The following is a 20,368-nucleotide window of genomic DNA, read 5'->3' as shown; positions in this document are numbered from 1 at the left end:
GTTGATAACTTGGATCAGAATCAGAATCAGACAGACTTTATTTATCCCCAAGGGGCAATTAGGATATAATAATGCTTGATAAGCTATCTCTTATAGCCTCTGTAACAGTGTTCAGATAGTGTTCCTCCCATCACCCTCAACCCCCACTGCCCCTCCCTGACTCTAGTCCTACTGGGGGGTTCTTCCTGTTTCTTCCCAATCTCATCAAGCACTCACCCCTGTTCAGCACTCAGCCATGTGTGGTAAAAAAAAAAAAAAAAAAAAAAAAAAAAAAAAGAAGAAGAAGAAGAAGAAGAAAAGAAAGAAAATACATTTAATGGGAGCCCCCAGAAATCCCTAAGGATAAAGGTTTTGATTCCCTAGCATCTAGCAAATAAAAAAATAATTAATTAAATGTGTCATGAATTAAATAAAATTAGAAATAAATAAATATATTTTATTTAATGAAGTGAATTTGCATTTAGATGAAATGAATGGGCATTTAATTCAATATAATATATATATCAATATTTATTTAATTAACAAATTCAAATGTTAATTAATTAATAAAACATTTAATTATTTAATGGTGTATTTAATTAAATCATTTTGTCACTCCTGGCCCTCCATTACACACCAGCACAGATTGTGCTGCAGGAAGGAAGAGCAAGACAGAACGTATGCATCGCACCACCCCATACATTTTTTAAATTTTATTTATTTTTGCTAAAATATGTAAGTCTATTAAATAAATGTGTTCCCTGGCGCTGGTATGCATTAAATGCTTTCATTTGTCAATTCATTTTTTGTAACTATGTTGTGCCAACTAGCCTCATTCTGCATTTCTTTGATAAGTAGCAGAAAATGTAAGTATAAAAAAATCTATATATTTATAAGAATTTACAACAATTCATAATTTAAGATTATGATAAGCGGAAGAATTTATTTTGAAAACCGGAAATTCATCAAACAGCTAGCAAGCTAACAGGTAGCCGGTAGATGTTTTCCTGTTCAGGTCTTGCCGTAGCTTATATTTACCGTGTTAAATTTTTACCGTCTCTGCAGCAGGCTAGATCTGTCACTTTAAAGGCTGTAACGTTATCCGACCTTGTGCTGGTGCTCAGCTGCCGGTACAGAGCCCCTCTGCCCGGTGTCGCCCTGCACAGAAGGCACTACTCCAGAAACAGACAAATGCCCAAAAAGGTAAGAGCGGTTATTCCACTTTTGTCTATATAGATTTTTTTTTTTTTACTTCATTTTCCCATTGATATGAGTCAAGTAAAGTAAAGTAAGTACTTCTTTCAGCCATCTTTTTGATGGACATTGTTTATGCTTAACGTTCAAACAATTTGATTTGAATTTTAAGGAGTTTAAAGATTGACTGCAGGGCTTCTTAATTTGTTGCGACCTTTGTTATTAAGTGTGGCAGTGCAACAGCATTAAGTCACAATATTTTCTTCTTATTATTATTCTTATTATCATTATTATTATTATTAATTAGTAGTAGTCGTAGTAGTAGTAGTATTCTGCTCTCACAAAAGTAGGTTTTGTTTTTTGTTTTTACTCATTCAGAAACAGACAAATACCCAAAAAGATAGAACAGCTCCCAAATTTAGGGTGAAAAGAAGAAGAACATGTTGTCTGTTGTCTGTCTGTTGAACATGTATACTGGAACTATGTCCTTATAATACACACTGGAGAAGTGAAAAATGTGTATTTTGTACTTGGGAAGTTGCTGCTGCTGCTCACACAGAATACTTCTTATACAACTTGTAGTTTTCACATGGTAAGCTTTTCTCTGGGATTGAATTTCTAGTCTTCTATCCTTTCTGTTTCTCTACCTGATGCAGACAGCAGGGGTTTTCACACCTCCTCCTCATTTTACTGTCTTTAGTCACCACAGAAACAGTTCCCCACAGCTGTGTGGTGATAGCACACTTACAGTGCATTCCAGATTAAGATGGAATTTCTGAGTTTCCAGTACCAACAACTAGAATTTCCAACTCTGAAAGAAGGAGCAGCTCCACCAACCCCGGGTTACTGATCCAATGTGGCAGCAGTGAACGTAAACAGTAGTAAAAGTGTAAAACTTGAAATCTGTTACAAGATTACATTGATGGGGAAACGTGCAGTCAGCTGAGACTGAAGAAGTCACTTGGATGAGTTATGAAACGTTTCTCCTACTGAAAACGCTACGTCCAGATGAACAGAATCCGCTTTTTTGGATTTCTGTACCTGGATGATACTAGATGCTAGAAAGCTCATATGATCTGTAGGAAAAATCAAAGAGCTCTGTGAAAGATTTTGTCGAGTGTGTTAATTATGGTGTAAGCTATTTCCAGTTTCCCGATCTTCTTACTGTAAGATGACTCAAAATTAGAGAATGAATGTAAAAAGCATGTAAAGAGCCAGTAATGTTTGACTTAAGCTCTTTTGTGCTGTTAAACCAGGTGAAAGAACAGCTGGCAGGTTGTGGAGGAGCTGCCGTAGCAGAAGCCTGTGGTCCAGTAACCAAAGACAAAAGTGGTGCTGTAACCATAAGAGTTCATGCAAAGCCCGGCTCCAAACACAGCAGCATCACAGGTGTTTGTATAACAGAATTGTTGATATGAACAAAAAGAAACACAAATCACATTGCTGTCTCTTCTGCTGTGCTTTCAGAAGTTTCTACAGAGGCAGTAAGTGTTGCCATTTCAGCACCACCTACAGATGGAGAGGCCAATGCTGAGCTTATTCGCTACCTGGCTGAGGTTCTGGACCTGAAGAAAAGTCACATATCTCTTGACAAGGTTGCTAAAACTTTTGAGTTGAATCTTGGTGCAATCTCAGTACACATTTGAGTATTTTCTGTATACATTGACATTTGTCACTAAGCATTTACTTATACCTTTACTCATGTACATATCTCACTACATACAGTGGTGTGAAAAAGTGTTTGTCTCCTTCCTGATTTCTTAGTGTTTTGCATATTTGTCACACTTACATGTTTCAGATGATCAGACAAATTTTAATATTAGACAAAGATAACCTAAGTACACACAAAATGTAGTTTTTAAATGGTGATTTCATTGATTAAGGGAGAAAGGTTATCCAAACCTACCTGGTCCTGTGTGAAAAAGTAATTGCTTCTCTTGTTAAATGATGACTTGGCTGTGATTAACCACATTTTATTGCAAGCTGAGTTCAGTTTCACTAAACACACTCAGGCCGGATTAATGGCAGACCTGTTGAATTAAGAAATCAACTAAATGGAACCTGTCTGACAAAGTGAAGCAGGCTAAAAGATGTCAAAAAGTAACACATCATGCCACGATCTAAAGAAACACCTGAGAAACAAAGTCACTGACATATATCAGTCTGGAAAGGGTTACAAATCCATTTCTAAGGCTTTGGGACTCCAGCGAACAACAGTGGCAGCCATTATACACAAATGGCGAAAACATGGAACAGTGGTGAAGCTTCCTAGGAGTGACCGGCCTACCAAAATTACTCCAAGAGCACATCGACAACTCATCCAGGAGGTCGCAAAAGAACTCAGAATAACATTAAAGAACTGCAGGCTTCACATGTCTCAGTGAAGGTCAGTGTTCATTGTTCAACAGTAAGAAAGAGACTGTGCAAAAATGGCATCCATGGGAGAGTTCAAGGAAAAAAATACCACTGACCAAAAAGAACACAAAGGCTTGTCTCACCTTTGCCAGAAAACGTCTTGATGATCCTGAGGACTTTTGGGAAAATATTCTGTGGACTGATGAGGCAAGGGTTAAACTTTTTGGAAGGTGTGCATCCCATGACATCTGACATCAAACTAACACAACATTTCAGAAAAGGAACATCATACCAGCAGTAAAATATGGTGGTGGTAGTGGGATAGTCTGGGGCTGTTTTGCTGCCTCAGGACTCCTCCAATGTGATTGAATTACAAGTTGTTGCTGCTAAGGCAGTTGTTGATAAAGTTGTTGCTACACCAGTTATTAGGTTTAGGGAGCAATCACTTTTTCACAAGCGACCATGTAGGTTTGGAGTTTTGTTTTTTTTTTCCTTAATAATAAACATCTTCATTTAGAAACTGCACTTTGTGTTTACTTGTGTTATCTTTTTCTAATATTTAGATTTGTTTGATGATCTGAAACATTTAAGTGTGACAAGCATACAAAAAAAAAGGAAATCAGGAAGGGGAAAAACACTTTTTACACCACAGTATTCACATTCTATACTGCATACGAGTATGTGTAAGCAGGCAGCAGTAGATGGCACTGTGTCACTGTTACTGTCTGTTGGTGGCTTCACTGCAGAGATTGCATGTTGGTGGTTTGGTAGGGTTTGAAGAACGAGCTCTATAGTGGTCGTAACACTAAACAGCCATTACTGTAGTGTGACTTATCCTGTGTACTGAGGATTTTAAATGGTGTCAGCTCCAGGGGTGTAATTAACTTTGTACCCAAAAGTACAAATGTGTACTTTGAAAATGTACATGTATTACACAGTTTGTTTTATATAGATACCTTATTATTAGATCTAAATATGCAGCAGGGACCATATAGAGGAGTGACACTGACTTTGTTTTTTGTGCTCCTAAACCTTTAAGCTGCAGCATAGATGTCTTTATTCACTGAGCTCTGTTGAAACAGCATAACAACACTGGGCAGTTCTGCATTTACTCTAAAACAGTCCGGATGTGACAATACATTTAGGCCAAATTGTCATTGTCATTCATTCTGTGGCTTCATGGTGGTGCACTGTCACAGTAAGAAGGTTCTTTTTTAGGGTGAGCAAAGTTTTATCCTGTTGTATCATATATCGTTTAAGTCCCTTCTTCTGTCTTCTTTAGGGGTCCAGGTCCAGAGACAAAGTCATCAAAGTGGACTCTTCTCTCAGTCCAGAGGAGGTGTTGAGGAAGCTCAGAGAGGCTGTAGGCTGACAAGAGGGATGTCAGTTTCCAGCAGGCAGTCATCTAAACCCTACCTTGATTTATGTTTAAAGTAAAGTAATTGTCCCTACAACTAATAAACTAATAGCTGGTTGTGCCACCTTTAACAGCAGGAACTGCTAACCAAGTTTGGGATACATGGCAATGAGTCATTTACAATTTACTGTGCGGAATTTTGGAATGACATGAACTGCCTGTTTAAGGTTATGCCAAAGTGAGTTTTCCCTTGGAACTCTACCATGGATGCTATTTTTGTGTAGTCTCTTATAGGTGTTTCATGAACGGGGTGGGGGGGTGTTCTGTATAAAGTAGTCAAAAGACTAAATAAAAATGAACATTTTGAAATCAGTGGAATTTTACATAGGTTAAGACATGCTTTATAAACAGAAATGAATTCTCCCAATCAATATACCAGTTATTAGCAAGCAATAGAAAGGATGCAAATTGAATTTTAATAAAATACATGTCAGGATGACAGCATCAACAAAATCTTTTTTTCCCCAACATAAATCATTTAACTCAAATGTATTATGTGTTACGTCCACCAGCTACAATATAGGATGTTCAGCCCAGTTTTAAGTGCCTTGAGGCGATTGTTGTTGTGAGTTAGTACCATATAAATGAAATTGAATTGAATGTTAACAGTGGTTAACATTCAATTCAATTCAATTCATACAAAAAGTTCATATATGTGTATACATATATATATACATACACACACACACAGGACTGAAAGACAGCAGAGAGGCACTAATCATGGCAGCACAGGAACAAGCTCTGAGCACAAGATCCATAGAGGCTGGGGTCTACCACACCAGGCAAGACCCCAGGTGCTGGCTGTGTAAAGATGCATCTGAAACAATCCAGAACATAACAGCAGGGTGCAAGATGCTAGCAGGCAGGGCATACAAACTGGTGATGGCTAACCGGGCATAGTAGTGGTGCACAAGCAGAAGAAGATGGCCATAATAATGTGTAGCAAAACCGAATAACAGCAACATCAGGAAGAAGGAACACGAGAAGCTGGAGAAGTACCAAGGGCTTAGAGAAGAGCTCAAGAAGATGTGGTAATCGGAGCACTTGGTGCAGTGACCCCCAAGCTAGGCGAGTGGCAGATCCCAGGAACAACATCCGATATCTGTCCAAAAGAGCGCAGTCCTAGGAATAGCAAAGATACTGCACAGGACCCTCAAGCTCTCAGGCCTTTGGTAGAGGACCCGAGCTTGAGGGATAAAAGACCGCCCACAGGGGCGTGTGTGTGTGTGTGTGTAGGGGACAAGCCGTGTACTCATGAGCCACAGATACCTCATAAATGCAGGAATTTATGTTCTATACGTTTTGAAGTCATTAACCATGGGTCTGAAAAGGACTCTTTAAGGTTTCAATATAGCAATGTAAAATTAAATTTAAAAAGCCCAAACAATGAACCACTCAAAGACTGTCCTGTGACGCAATGTGAGCACCATATTTTCAGGTTTGAGAACACACTGTCATCCACATGGATAGTCGCTGGAGAAACAAGAAAAAAAATCTCATTAGCATCAGCCACAGAATCAGGAGTACAGTGAATTAGCACTGCAGTAATGATCCTTGCTTTGTTCTAGTTAAAACTGAAATGCTTCAAAGAGATGGCACCACTGCTGAATGTGAGCTGACATCAAAGCATGGCAAGATAATGATTTCGTATCAAACATCACAGCTCTTATGAAGCTCTATCATCAAAACGCTGACTTATTTTATATTCCAGCTCTGCAAGCAACATTTCTGCTTCTTGATGACTGTTAAATGAAGTTTATCTTCTCAGACACTGAGATCATTATATAAGAAATACCTTGTGCAGGGCTAAAAGGAGTTTGTTTTCAAGTTGGACTAAATCACACTTCACTTTCATGCTGTTTTCTGCTAACTGAAGTCACTTTTCATGGGTTGTCTCCTCTGCTGAGCCTGGATCAGCAGCTTTATATCTGCATTTGAGTCCCACTGAAGCTCATGTCAGCCTAACGGAGGTTTCAAACGCTGGATTAAGCCTCTGCTGACTGGACAAGCATTTTCCCTCCTAAATTTAAGAGATTCATAAACTTAAATCCCCCTTCCCTCCACACTGTGTGCTGGAAGATCTCTGTGGTCAATTTTTGAAGATTACAGTCTATCAAAGGTGCTTTCTGCAAACTGAAATCAAATCAAGTGAGTATAAGCAAACACACAGTAATCACTCTGTAGTAATCAGTTCTGGATAAACTGTGAAGTACAACTTCAGTAACCCTGCTGATATTTATTTAGATTGCTTTAAACCTATTGATCTCTCTGAGGAATGTCAATAGTTTTCAAATCATCAACATGTCTATTGGATACTATCCCTGCAAGACTTACTATGTTTAGTAACAGGTTACATACCACAAAGTGGCTGTAATTCTGTAATTGAAGCATTACTTAAAAAGTTTTTACTTAATTTAGCTTCCTTAGCTAACTATAGACCAATCTCTAAACTAACTTTGAGTTGTAAATCAGCTGTGTGATCATTTATAGAGGAAAGATTTATTTGAAGAATTTCAGTATTTAGATTACGTCATAGGACAGGAATAGCACCACTGATTGTTACTAATGATCTAATGATCTACAGCCTCTGACAATAAAGTCTTCTCTGTGCGTATCCTGCTAGACCTCAGAACTGAATTTATCTGATAGATTCTTGCAAAAAAAGAAAGGTCGTTTGATACGAAGTTAGTCATGGAGTTCAACCAGGAAGTGGAACACCACAGAGCACTTTTCACATTACATGCAATGCTTCCCTTAGGCATTATTGTTATTAGACAACACTGACGACATGTCTTAAAGACGGAAAGTTTTGAATACAGTGTGATTTTTTCCTTTAAAATTGGGGCAAAACTGAGGTTATTGTACTTAGCCCTAAAAGTACAAGACAAAATTGTGTTTAACTAGATGCTTCGTCTGGAAGGCATTACCTTAGGCTCCAGTAATACTGTCCATCTGCTGGGGGGAGTTAACGTGATGCACTAAACATTTCGTCTCCGCTTCCCTCTTTTTTCGTTTCCTTCACTGCTATTTTCTTCAATGCCATGTGCCAATGGAGTGCAGAGCAGCTACCTGAACTCTACTCCCACAGAGATCAATTATTATGTCAATAGTATTACATATATTATATCACTAGATACAACTCTGGATACTGTTGCTCCATTGAAAAAGAAAGCCTCAAATCAGAAGTACTTGACTCCAGGCTGTAGTCCAGGTGGTAGAACAGGTTGGTTCTCCGATCCCTTTGTGTACTCTTCCTACACTAAGGTTAATTATGGAGTTCCACAGGGTTCTGTGCTAGGACCAAATCTGTTTACAACATACATGCTTCCCTTAGGCAGTATCATCAGAAGGTATAGCATCCTTCCATAAACTGCAGAGATGTCATAACAACATAAAGACCTGCATAACCTCTAATTTTCCAACTAAACTGAGATAAAACTAAGGTTATTGTACTCAGCCATAAAAATCTTAGAAAAATGGTATCTGGAATGTGTGCCAAAAGCCAAAACAACACCAGAAAACACTGCTGGCTAGTAGATATAATATCACTTTTGGTGTGCAAACATGACAATGGCAAGTATAAACTGCAATTGATGTTTCAATTATTGAATGTTATCAACCTTTGTCTAATCTCACCTGAGGTTTAATTGTCGTCTGTCTCCTTCATCCCCAACCAGTTGAAAGAGACTATTGCTGGTTGGTGTTGCCAGGAGAAAGCCTCCTCTCTCTCAAAGAAACACATAGCAACATGGCTTAGGATTGCAAATCAGTTAAAACAGCTCTTACCTCATACTCACAGTGGTGGAAGGATGTTGAATTGAACTTGTTTTGCAGCACGTCTGTTGTAGATCTGTAAGTGTGTGACTGGGATCATTGTCCTATTGCATGACCCAACGTCGGCCAAGCTTTTGCTGTCGGACAAGTGGCCTAGCATTTCACTGTAAAATGCTATGGTATACAGAAGAGTTCATAGTCGACTCCATGATTGCAAGGTGCCTAAGCCAAGAAAAGAAAAGTAACAATGTGTTGCAACGGCTCAGTCACAGTCCAGACCTCAATCTGACTGGAATGATGTGGCGGGACCTTAAAAGAACTGTACATAAACAAATACCTGCGAGCCTAAATGAACTGAAGCAACATTTTAGAGAAGAGTGGGCCATAAATTACTCCACAATGATGTGCGAGACTGATGAAGTCATACAGAAAATCACATTTACCAGCAATACTTCAGGTTATTGTTGCTAAAGGTGGTCGTACAAGTTATTGAATCATGGGGTGTACTTAGCCTTTTACACAGTGCTTCTGCTTTTTTGTTTAGTTTTTGTAAAATAAATAATAAAGCCAGAAGCCGGTTTAGCTAACAAAGTTTTTTCATGCTGAATAAGGAAAACTAAATTAGTTACTATGACATAACAGACTCTGCAGAGGTGGGAAGTAAGGAAATTCAAATATTTACTCTTCAGAGGTGGTAACTTTTACCAATGTCTTTACTGAAGTAGAAAACTGTGTTTTCTACAGTGGCCAGTATGAAAGTAAAAAAGTAGCTCTTTTAAGGATGTTTTTGTGCAAAGCTAACTGAATCTTCTGCTATATTAATCTAATTAACTTTAATTAGTGTCTGGGAACAAGCTTTATTTCAGTCTAAATTTAATGAATTTACCCAGCTTTATTCAGTTATGTAATACATGAAAATAGAAAAAGAAGGGGATTTATTTTTTTTTTTGAAAGAGGTTTACTGCTCATGCACATGTTTCATGAGATTTCTTGGATGTTTTCCATCCTCTATAATGACAGTATACTGTTTATACTAAACTTGGTTGTATGACAACTTAGATGGTTTATATTAGACAGTATGAATTTAATGGTAGAATTCAGTGAATGAATAAGCATCAATTAAAAATCATACTAATCTCTGCTAGATTTTATGTAACCTAGCTATAACCATAAACACCACAGCCACTGTGCACCAGTCCAACTCACTGTTCTTTACTGTAAATCCATCTCACAGTACAGCAAAAAAAAACCATTTTATCCTGCACTAACCTGCAGAGTATTGTCATGCAACCTTTAAATAACACAGTCTGCCTCAGTTTGTTTTGCAGCAGGTTTCACAATATAGATAAATATAACTTCATATCATATATACATCCAACATCTGATTTAAAAAAAAGATCATATTGCATGTAAGGTTTAAATTCCCAGTTTATCAAATCCCACTGAGCAGCCCTTACCTTTTACTCTGACCTCCCTTCATCCTCTACTGTCTTGTCTTTCTTATCTTTCTCCATCTCTGAGTGAACTGAGCTCTCTTTCTTTTCTCTCCCTGTGAAATACAGCAGCTAAGCCTTCAGCTAGCAACACACTGTACAACAAACAAACAGTTTGTGTGTTTGCTGATTTTTGTTGAGGTGTTAGAAACAATGCATTTGTAATTACCTGCCACTTAAAAATATGTTACTCCCTTTATGGTTGCTGAGTAGGGCTTTGTAGATGCTGAAGTACCACACTATGATGCTAAAAATTATGCATAAATTAGTACTAACAGAAACGCCACTCCATTTCTCATTCATGAAGTCATTGTCAAAGCTCCAAGCAGAGAAAATTAATTGCTGAAGTTTACATTTTTGCAAACACTGAAATTCCAGTTAGTAACTAGTTTACCATTTTCTATGCACCACATAAGGAGACAGAGACAGCGAGTACACCACAGATTTAAAATCAGGTCAGAAAACAAATCTATAGTCTCCATCTTTATAATGCTGTGACTCTGTGGACAGTTTGCTTGCATAGCAAACATTTGCTGTAGATTACTGTAGCAATCATTGTTCAAATAAAAATGATCTTTATAAAGCTTTACACACAGAACAAACTCATCAATGATCAATCGTTTGTTGTGTTGTTTTTGGTCACACGGATGGAAAAATGACAGTTGCAGTTGGATTTGGAAACAATGTGTTGTGTCTGTATCATTCTGTTCTGTCTGGTGTTGGACTGTCTTTGTTTTGGGGTTTTTGCAATTTTTGCACATTGCACTCTATGTAGTCCTGTGTTGATTGTCTGTTATATGTCATATGTAGCACCATGGGAGGAACGTTGTCTCGTTTCACTGTGTACTGTACCACTGCACATGGTTGGGATGACAATGAAGCCATTTGACTTGACATTTAAGTGAAGATGAGACTGAAAAGATTTGAAACTTGAAGGCTTGAAAACTGATCTAATGGAAGCTAATCAAAATGAGTCCTTCCTGCCCTCCTGTTTAAATATCATGGTAGGCATTGACATATATTATATTACATATAATACTCGGTCCATTGGATTACCCATTGCCATGTGATATTATAGTATATAGTATATCAGAAATCTGTTCACTATATTTTATTACAAATTATATCAGTAAGGAAGCTGACTAAATATTAATTGATAATTTATGGCAAAGGGGTGGGATTAAATAAGTGTTTACTTCTTCCCACTCCCTTTCAACATGTAAATTAATCAGAACGGCAGCTATATTGAAATGTATTGATTTGTTTGTATAGTATTTTTTTTCTCTCTTATTTTCTTTTCTAAATGTACCTGTATATTGTTTACGTTTGAAATAAATTACCAAATCAAATCAAATGGTGAATTGTTAGTGACGAGTTGATTGAATTTACTCTGATCAGCTCTTCTGAAACTGAAAATGCCAATCTCAGAGTTAACCAACTCAGGATTAATTTTTTAACTCCGTTTGTTGAACATGCCTCCTGAAATAGGGCGCTTTGATTTTATTAAAATTATATTTTGATGTATAAAACCATGTACTTTCTTTTTAGTTTCTAGATCTAATGCTTCCTTCCAAGTTTTAGAAGATGACAATTTCACCATCAAAGCCTCAAGTGTGGCTGTCGGATTGCAACAGGTCAGTCATGGACAGCAATTAAAAGATCACTTTCTGCACAGAGAATGATAAAAGTTATTTGGCTTAACTACGGGTGATGGAGCTGCTGTTTCTTGAGAGGATTAGAGGAAAATTGAGGAGATTAAGGGATGATAATGATGCCCAACTCTGATCTAGTCTGTGGGATTATGGAAATGAAGCGGTTTCCTTTCAGCTCAGCCTCATTTTTTTACTCTTCATTTTCTTCCAGATAGTTCTTGCAGCCTTATTTTCATTACAAGTGACACAACAGACTCAACAGCGCATTTATTACTTAATGAAAACTTGAAAGCAGCTAGGTTTTAAGGGGTAGGTGGGTGTAAATGAGAGGCCAACTATAATTTGGCCATTTGGCTCTCGACAAAAATTAGTGGTGGGTACCTGTTAACAAACCTCTACCTCCCTTGCTTGATTAATAAATCCAACTTTGGCAACTTGGGTTGACAAAATAATTTCCTCATGCTTCCCTTACTACAGTCAGACTGTCCAAACAGTACTATGTATATAAAAAATAAAATGCAAGGGATTCTTTATACAAAAGAATTTGGAAGTTGGAGGCTTGATGTGGTACTAAAACAAGATTTTGTCATAAATTAATAAAAAAAATTCAGTGATCTGCAGCTATAAACCCTATATGTAACTGAAGTAGTTCAATTTGATACTATAAGTGTTAACCTACTGCAAAAAAGTTAGGAGCACTGTGATGCATCACTTTGTCTTTAAACACTGTGCAAGCATTTAGCAACAGGGAGACCAACTGCTGTAAATGACTCTTTTTTTTTTTAAATTCTTGCCTGATATATACATACGATCATGGCTCAAGAGTTGGGAGTTCGCCTTGTAATCGGAAGGTTACCGGTTCGAGCCCCAGCTCGGACAGTCTTGGTCGTTGTGTCCTTGGGCAAGACACTTCACCCGTTGCCTACTGGTGGTGGTCAGAGGGCCCGGTGGCGCCAGTGTCCGGCAGCCTCGCCTCTGTCAGTGCGCCCCAGGGTGGCTGTGGCTACAACGTAGCTTGCCATCACCAGTGTGTGAATGTGTGTGTGTGAATGGGTGAATGACTGGATATGTAAAGCGCTTTGGGGTCCTTAGGGACCAGAAAAGCGCTATATAAATACAGGCCATTTACCATTTACCATTTTACATATGCTCTAGCCCTGCGATGGATGGATGGATGGATGAATGGTATATACAACAAAGTGAGAGAAGAAGAGTCAGATGGCAATGAGTATTAGACCCAAAAGGTTGATTCTATTCATCTGGACGTAGCATTTTCAATGAGAGAAATGTTTTGTCAAATACAGGCCATTTGTCATTCATCCAAGTGACTTCTTCAGTCTCAGCTGACTGCAGGTTTCCCCAACCTTATAAACAGTACATTTGCACAATGACTGAAACTAGCTCACTGAGTGGGCTACGTCCAGATGAACAGAATCAACCTTCTGGGGTTTACTTACCTGGATGATTGAGCATGAATCAAGACAATGAGCATTAGAGGGGCTCAAACACTCGCAGAAGAAAAAGATATGAATGAAAAGATGCAAATTGCATCCTGTTATATTTTCTCTTCTGTCTACAGTAAAAGCCAAAAGCTTTCATCCTCATTTTCACTACCACTCAGCAGGATTTCTGGGCAGCTGACATAGACGGGATATAGTTGTTTATGTCTTTATCATGAGCCCATAAGCAGACAGTCACACACTAAATCATGGCCCGGAGCAAGTGGAACAACATGGCAGGTTTTAAACCTCTTACTTCATTCCTCTCTGCAGGTTTATTTATAGTCATCTGCTTCCTTAAGCATCTAAAATTGTCCTGAAGCAGCTGACATAACACACACTTTAAAGCCAATACCGTTTATTTTTTAAAGTCTCTATTTTTTGTGTGCCCAGCGCTGACTTACTATCAGCAAAATGCTCTTAGTCTGACACTAAAGCCTTGCTGACAGCGGGAGGATTTGATGCTGCGGCTCGGACTCAGCAGACAACAATCCAATCAGTTTCTGGTTGGTAATCAAAAGTCTATGAATCTGCAATTAAACAGTACTTGCTATCAAATGCTATCAGTACTGGCTTTGTTTATGAACAGGGAAGCGTCTTGAGGTGACTGTTGTTGTGACTTGGCGCTATGTAAATAAAATGCAGTTGTACTGAACTGGAAGATGGTCCAGTGGAAATTGGAAAACGCTTTCAGCACTGGCTTTTTTAATCATGTCATAATCATCCCCTTAGTTTGCAAAAGTGGGAGAGCTTATTGTGGGGCTCCTACTTTATGTATTCCATGCAAACCTGCTGTTGAAAGCTGTTGTTACGGGAGAAATATCTTTCTAGTCCCTATCACTATTTTCACTGCAGCATTTTATATCAACACATTTTTCAAAGATCTTTAGGGCTGAGTACAATAGTCTCTGTTTTATCTGCATTTAGAAGCAGGAAATCAGGTATTTATGTCTATTAGACACTCCTGCAGTTTGACTAATTGGAAAACATTCTAGGTTTTGGCAACTCTATTCTGAAAAACCTGAAGTTAGGGATACAAGCGACCCCAAATCATTCTTGATTGTCTTCCAGAGGAGATACTGAAGGAACTCTGAAACACTGCCAGAGATAACATACAGTTGCACTGTAACCTTGGTTCTCTGAGTGGAGACTATCCTCCTTCCATTACATATTCCATATGTACATGGTATGACCCCCTTGGTCGTGGCGTGTGGATAATTCTTTAAGACATTTCAGCTAGCCTGGCCACGCCCCACAGCTACCCTGACGTACCCCTGAGGTACCCTTGAGCAAGGTACAGTCTGTATACACTACACACTGCTCCCCATGGTGGATTGGTAGCTTCGAGTGCTTCACTGACTGAATGGGTTAAATGCAGAGGACTAAGCCATTTCCTGCAGGATTAATAAAGTATACATTACTCAGAGAACCAAGGTTAGAGTGTAACCGTATGTTCTCTATCATATCGAGACTATCTCTCCACTCCATTACATATTCCATTATTATGGGGTAACTCTTTAAGACACCCTGCAAGGAAACAGTGCAATCGAAACCCCAGCATGAAAGTGTACAAAACGAACAATGTACAAATGTACATATGTACACACCACCCTGGTCAAGGCCCCGCCAGATGCAAAGGCCGAGCTGGAGGGAGGAGGCATCAGTCTGCCAGACGAAGACTGGCCTGAGTGACTCTCACAAGACACAAGGTCCACACCTAAACAGCCGCTCATCATCGGCCTGCAAGATGCTAGGCCAAACGAGCAGACAAAGGCTACCGCAGAGGGGCAGCCACCACTTCCTCCCGAAAAGACGGGCTGGCTACCACATTCAAGCGGTAAAACCTATTAAAGGTGGTCGCCAAGGACCATGATGCCGTCACACAAATGGTAGAGAGGGAGGAGCCCCACAACAAGGCCCAAGAGGTGGCCACCCCATGAGTTGAGTGGGCCCACACTCCTGAGAGGAGGGGAACCCCTGCAGTGGCATAAACCTGCTGGACTGCCCAGATTTTTTGTAGAAGCACCTATAGTATACATTTGAAACTACTACGTTGCTTTGTTCTTCAGTTATCCCATTCACAAGATTTTCAGAAAACTTGACCTCTGACCTTGAGGTCAAGGTCACTAAAATTTGAACTTGTATGAGATTTTTAGTAGCTCAAGTTATAGCATTCAAAAACATAGGTGTCTCTGTTGCCCACCCGTCCAGCATGGTGTTAATCACACTCTGGATCTTGTTCTGACATATGGCACAGAAGCCGAATATTTAACAATATTTATACAGCAGTGGGGAATATATTTCATTACAGTAGTGGCCTTTCTGACAGTGCTGTATCTAAGTTTAAGGATATCATTCCTCCACCGTTATCTTTTTCATTGCCATGTGCCAACACAACACAGAGCAGCTACCTGAATTTTATGCCGACAGAGGTGGAATATCTCGTTAATAAGCCTTAAATCAGTAATGCTTGACTCCATTATTTAATTCACAAACATGCAGATAAAACAGATAACCTGTAAGCTGGAAAGGAAATGGCGTCTCACTAATTAAGAAGCTCTTCATTTAGTCTTTTATTTTCTGAATAAATAATATATAAAATATATAGTAAATAATATAATACAAAGAGTAAAAAATTACTTTCTCCTGACCATCAGCATGTCTATTTGACCCCATTTATGTGACCGCTAATTTAACTTTAAGCACTTATTTCTTAAATCTAGCTTCACAGACAGTGTTACATCTATCTTAGTTTTTGAGAGCAGGGCTCAATGGTGTAAATTAGCCTCTATATGTGTAGTGTTTTATGTCCCCTTTAAAAAACTGCTTATTTTAGTTATTACTTTGATCTGAAATAAGATTAGTCTTTATCAATCAATTATGTCCCACAGGTGTTTAAGGTGGTAGTAATTAAACCAGTATGTAAAAAGCCATCACTTGACCCATCTGTCTTAATTGTAGGTCAGCCTCCAACCTTCATTTTACTTTAAAAATTCTTGAAAGAGTAGTTGTAAAACAGCTATCTGATCATCTGCAGATGAAAATGGTTTATCTGAAGAGATTGAGTCAGGTTTCAGAGCTCATCATTATAAATTACCCTTTTATGGCCTCTGACAGTGGACTGATCTTTATGCTTTTTCTCCTAGACTTTAGTGCAGCATTCAATACTACTGACCACAATATGTTATTACAGAGATGGGATCATGCCATAGATACTGAAATTACTACACTGGAGTGGTTTGAATCATATCTGTCTAACAGACTCCAATCCAATTCAAAATCATTCTGATTTGGCACTAAACAAAGATGAATTGAACTGAATTAACTACAAGTGCCTTAGTATCTCACAGGCCACCTGGAAACATGATAAAAATTCATGAAGGTTAGCCACATCCAAATATCTAAAAGAAGTGCTGAGTGGTCAGCTGAACAGTAGGAATATGATCCAAGTCATCAATGCATACGCCCTACCTGTCATCTGATACCCAGCCGGAGTTATAAACTGGTTACAGGAGTAGACAGATACCACTGATGTCAAGACACAAACACTACTCACATTGAACAGAGACCTCCACCCTCAGTCCAGCATCCTGAAAGCAATTCATGATAGCAAAAGGAGCGAAATTTTCACACAGGACCAAGTGGGTTTAGAAAGCTGGTTTCCTTTAATAAATGACATTACTATTTAAAAGCATTTTGTATGTGCTTGGGTTATCTTTGTCTAATATTCAAATTTGTTTGCAAATACTTATGTAATAACTAATATGCAATATTGACATAGCTGTTAAGCTGTAACGACAACAACAACAACAAAAATAAGGAAAGGCAAAAAAAAAAAAAAAAGTAAGATGTCTTTAGCAGTGATGTTTAGAAGTTCTTATAAATACTAGATACTTCAGTTAATGTTCTTCTGATAACAGCTTTGCTGAAAGCAACAGGAGTGAACCAGTCAGGGTCTTTGCTACATTTTAGCCCATTGGGAGATGCTCCGCGTCATACCTGGAAGGGGCGGAGCTGTTTTTCTAAAGATCCCGCGCTGTGCCGAACATGCAGAGAGTGCGTGAGAAACGCCTGGAGGAAGTAAGAGGCAATTGCGACTGTTGGAAAATTCAACACTGCGCTTTCTTTGCTGTGTTTTTAAAATGTGGGCACGAGCTGTGTTGTGCGCGGTGCTACTATCTGCGCTGTGTCCAGCGGGGAAGACGGAAGCCGAGAGGGACGAGAGAGAAGTGCAGGACTACCACAACTCCAACAGACTGGTAAATCCGAGTGTGGAATATTTACAATATCTAATATTTTAATACACACACACACACACATTAAATTATTTTGTGATGAAAAGGGGGTTCATACGCTTTGCTTTAATAAAAGTTATATTTCTTTGGATATGATCTGAAATATCTTCTGTTTAAGTATTTAACATATATACCTTGTCCAAATTTATGTTGGACAAACATCTTATGCAGAACTGAACCTGCAGTATCAAAATAAAAGCACTCATTCTGTAGTGTATTTGTTAACTGATGTATAACATTTTTGGTTGCATTGTGAAGATTTGCTTATTTTTGTGTTTGACTGATTTGAGTGCTCAGATTTAAGAGGACATTTTCAGCATGAAAAGTATAAATGTATGAGGGTTTTGTTTTTTCATTCAATTAATCAAACAATAAATGAACATCAGATTAGTCAATAATAAAAATTAACCCTAAACATCTTCAGTTAATCTATTTATATTGGCACCAAACTTATAAAAGCTGTCAGGTTCCATGTTCTTCAGTGACACAGCGCAGCATGGTGGTTTAAATTGGTTCAAATCTGGTTCATCTCTTCTGTGTTGAGTTTGCGCTTCAGCTTTCTCCAAAGTACAAAGATGTGCATGTTAGATTAATTGGCTATTTGAAATTGGCAATTGATGTGAGATAGACAAAGTGCTTAAGTGTATAGAAAAGTGTAAATCTCTGTATGAATGTATGGGGCTTTTTGGCTTTTAGTATAACATGCTTTGAGTGCTCAGCAAGACTAGAAAAGCTTTATATAAATCCAGTGAGTAATACAAGTCTCCCAATTTATTTCATAAACTATATGAATTTAGCAGATTATTAAAAAGCTGTTACTGCATTTCAAGCCTGATGTCATATCAAACAGAAAAATGTAATCCTATAGATCTGGCTGCCTATTTAGTCCACTGAATATCCTTTAGTTCCTATAATTGTACTGCTTCTAACTAAGGCAGTACAATTATAAAAAAAAAACATGAGCCATAAGATAAGTCAATAATGACAAATATGTGGAATATTTTTTGCAAGAAATACTGACAGCAGATGACTCATCCAATTTATGTGCTCATTTTCCTCAATTAAAATACTTTTGTTTGAAATATGCTCTAAACAGAGAGGTGACAAAGTGTGTGTTAAGCTGGAGACTTTTTTTTAAATTCCTGTCTTCTTTTGCCTAAATTCAGTTAATACAATTGCTTATTGTTAGTTTTATTATTGGCAAATTGATGTTTAATGCTTCTGTCATAGATGGAGCAATGCTGTTGGACAGAAAATGACAGCATGGCTGGATGACAGTGACTGGAGCATCAAAGTGTACTCTTATGTTTCCAGGCTTAATTTTGAGCACGGATCAGCTTCACGTCTCTTGTATTTTTGTTTTTCTCAGCTTGGCGCGCTGCATGAAGTGCTGGAGAGACTGCAAACCAAGAGGATTAATCCCTGGGAGAAGAAGTATGGACAGGTCCCCTCTGTGAGTCACTGACACTGCTATACTCTGATTTAACACTTGTGACAAAAAATGTTTAAAACATTTACAATTTCTCCAAAAATGTATAAAATTCTAAACCTCAATGTAAAAGTGCTCAAGTATAAAGGTATAAGAAAAATGCAAAAATGTAATGAAAAAATCAAAAACAACAAAATTGCACCAAAGCTGAAGCAGCATTTTACTGTTTTAATGATTAAAGTTATGATTCCCTCTGGAAAAGTGCTTTTCTCAGCATCAGAGATCGTCAGTCCTTGCTGTGCCTTTCATTTTTTTCTGACAGCAGTTATGAATAACTTTTTTTGGACTGCAAGAAAGTATAAATTAGCAGAATGGTTGTGTGAACTTCTTAGTGATACTTTGTGAATTTTCATTCCATGAAGTCCAGAGTTTGATATTAAAAAGTTATTTTGTGTTCACAGTGTGATCTTGGGGAATACTGTGCCATCAGGAAAGGATCTCGGATTGGGAAGATGTGCGACTGTCCCCGAGGAGCTTTCTGCAACTTCTTTCTCCTTAAGTGCTTATGAGCAAATTAGATCATGTCACAAGAGTCTATTTTAAATTGTAGATTTAACCTTTAGAATGGAATGAATCCTTTGTGAATTTTTATGTGAAAACATTTTTGTGCTGCATTAAAGGTGTTTTATCTTGCTTTTAAAAACTTTGTAGAGGGTTTTTTTTTCTTTCTTTTTTTTTTATAAATTACACAGACCTTCTCATAAGTTTAGATACATTGCAAGATGTGCACCATTCTTATAAAATCCTGACTAATCGGGCAAAAGACAGGAACCCTGTTCAAGCTTGCAGTTCTTGTATTAACACAGATATGTAGCATAAATGTAGCCTTTTGGGATCTGTGAGAAGTCATATTTCCTCTGATGATAAAAGCCAGACTCTTGACAAAAAGTGTTGAGGTAATGTAATTTCAAACTATTAATGTTAAACTTAATGATTAAAAAGTAGGTAGTAGCACAAACGAAGTAGAAAAATCTTTGGATATCTTTTCACTGTGTATTTGTGATATAAAAGTTTGACTTGCTTTTCTACAGGCCCTTTGACAGTTATTCATTTTCCCAGTCTCCTAACAGTGATGCGGATGTGGCCACGTCACCATGATGGTGTCCATAACCCAGGCTTAGAAGACACGCATCCATGTAAAATTTTCATTACCCATTTGTCTGAAGCAGCTGTTTTCAGCCTGTATTGTTTTTATGTTTTTCCTACTATTTTTTTGTAAAA

The 20,368-nt window shown here is 38.0% G+C and overlaps 2 protein-coding genes across 2 annotated transcripts; both read left to right on the top strand.

The window, feature by feature from the left end:
- Window positions 1–941: 941 nt before the first annotated feature.
- Window positions 942–5,389, top strand: c7h15orf40 (chromosome 7 C15orf40 homolog). Its single transcript, XM_031753518.2, has 4 exons — window positions 942–1,182; window positions 2,430–2,562; window positions 2,641–2,768; window positions 4,811–5,389. Exons 1-4 carry the CDS (start codon window positions 979–981, stop codon window positions 4,898–4,900), a joined length of 555 nt encoding a protein of 184 aa, XP_031609378.1. The 5' UTR covers window positions 942–978; the 3' UTR covers window positions 4,901–5,389.
- An 11,977-nt stretch (window positions 5,390–17,366) lies between these two features.
- LOC116331008 (cocaine- and amphetamine-regulated transcript protein-like) lies at window positions 17,367–19,790 on the top strand. The gene is made up of 3 exons (XM_031753520.2): window positions 17,367–17,622; window positions 19,028–19,111; window positions 19,549–19,790. Exons 1-3 carry the CDS (start codon window positions 17,506–17,508, stop codon window positions 19,654–19,656), a joined length of 309 nt encoding a protein of 102 aa, XP_031609380.1. The 5' UTR covers window positions 17,367–17,505; the 3' UTR covers window positions 19,657–19,790.
- The last annotated feature ends 578 nt before the right edge of the window (window positions 19,791–20,368 follow it).

Source organism: Oreochromis aureus, linkage group 7 (assembly GCF_013358895.1).
Source record: "Oreochromis aureus strain Israel breed Guangdong linkage group 7, ZZ_aureus, whole genome shotgun sequence".
Lineage (NCBI taxonomy): Eukaryota > Metazoa > Chordata > Actinopteri > Cichliformes > Cichlidae > Oreochromis > Oreochromis aureus.
Note: the sequence above shows the minus strand (reverse complement) of the source record. Positions and strands in the feature narration are given on the sequence as shown.

Bases quoted from the DNA above. Each gene is read 5' to 3' on its own strand.
- LOC116331008 (XM_031753520.2), top strand. From the start codon at position 17,506: ATGTGGGCACGAGCTGTGTTGTGCGCGGTGCTACTATCTGCGCTGTGT. The intron at 17,623-19,027 runs GTAAATCCGAGT...TGTTTTTCTCAG, and splicing joins ACCACAACTCCAACAGACTG to CTTGGCGCGCTGCATGAAGT. The intron at 19,112-19,548 runs GTGAGTCACTGA...TTGTGTTCACAG, and splicing joins AGTATGGACAGGTCCCCTCT to TGTGATCTTGGGGAATACTG.
- c7h15orf40 (XM_031753518.2), top strand. From the start codon at position 979: ATGTTTTCCTGTTCAGGTCTTGCCGTAGCTTATATTTACCGTGTTAAA. The intron at 1,183-2,429 runs GTAAGAGCGGTT...CTGTTAAACCAG, and splicing joins ACAGACAAATGCCCAAAAAG to GTGAAAGAACAGCTGGCAGG. The intron at 2,769-4,810 runs GTTGCTAAAACT...TGTCTTCTTTAG, and splicing joins GTCACATATCTCTTGACAAG to GGGTCCAGGTCCAGAGACAA.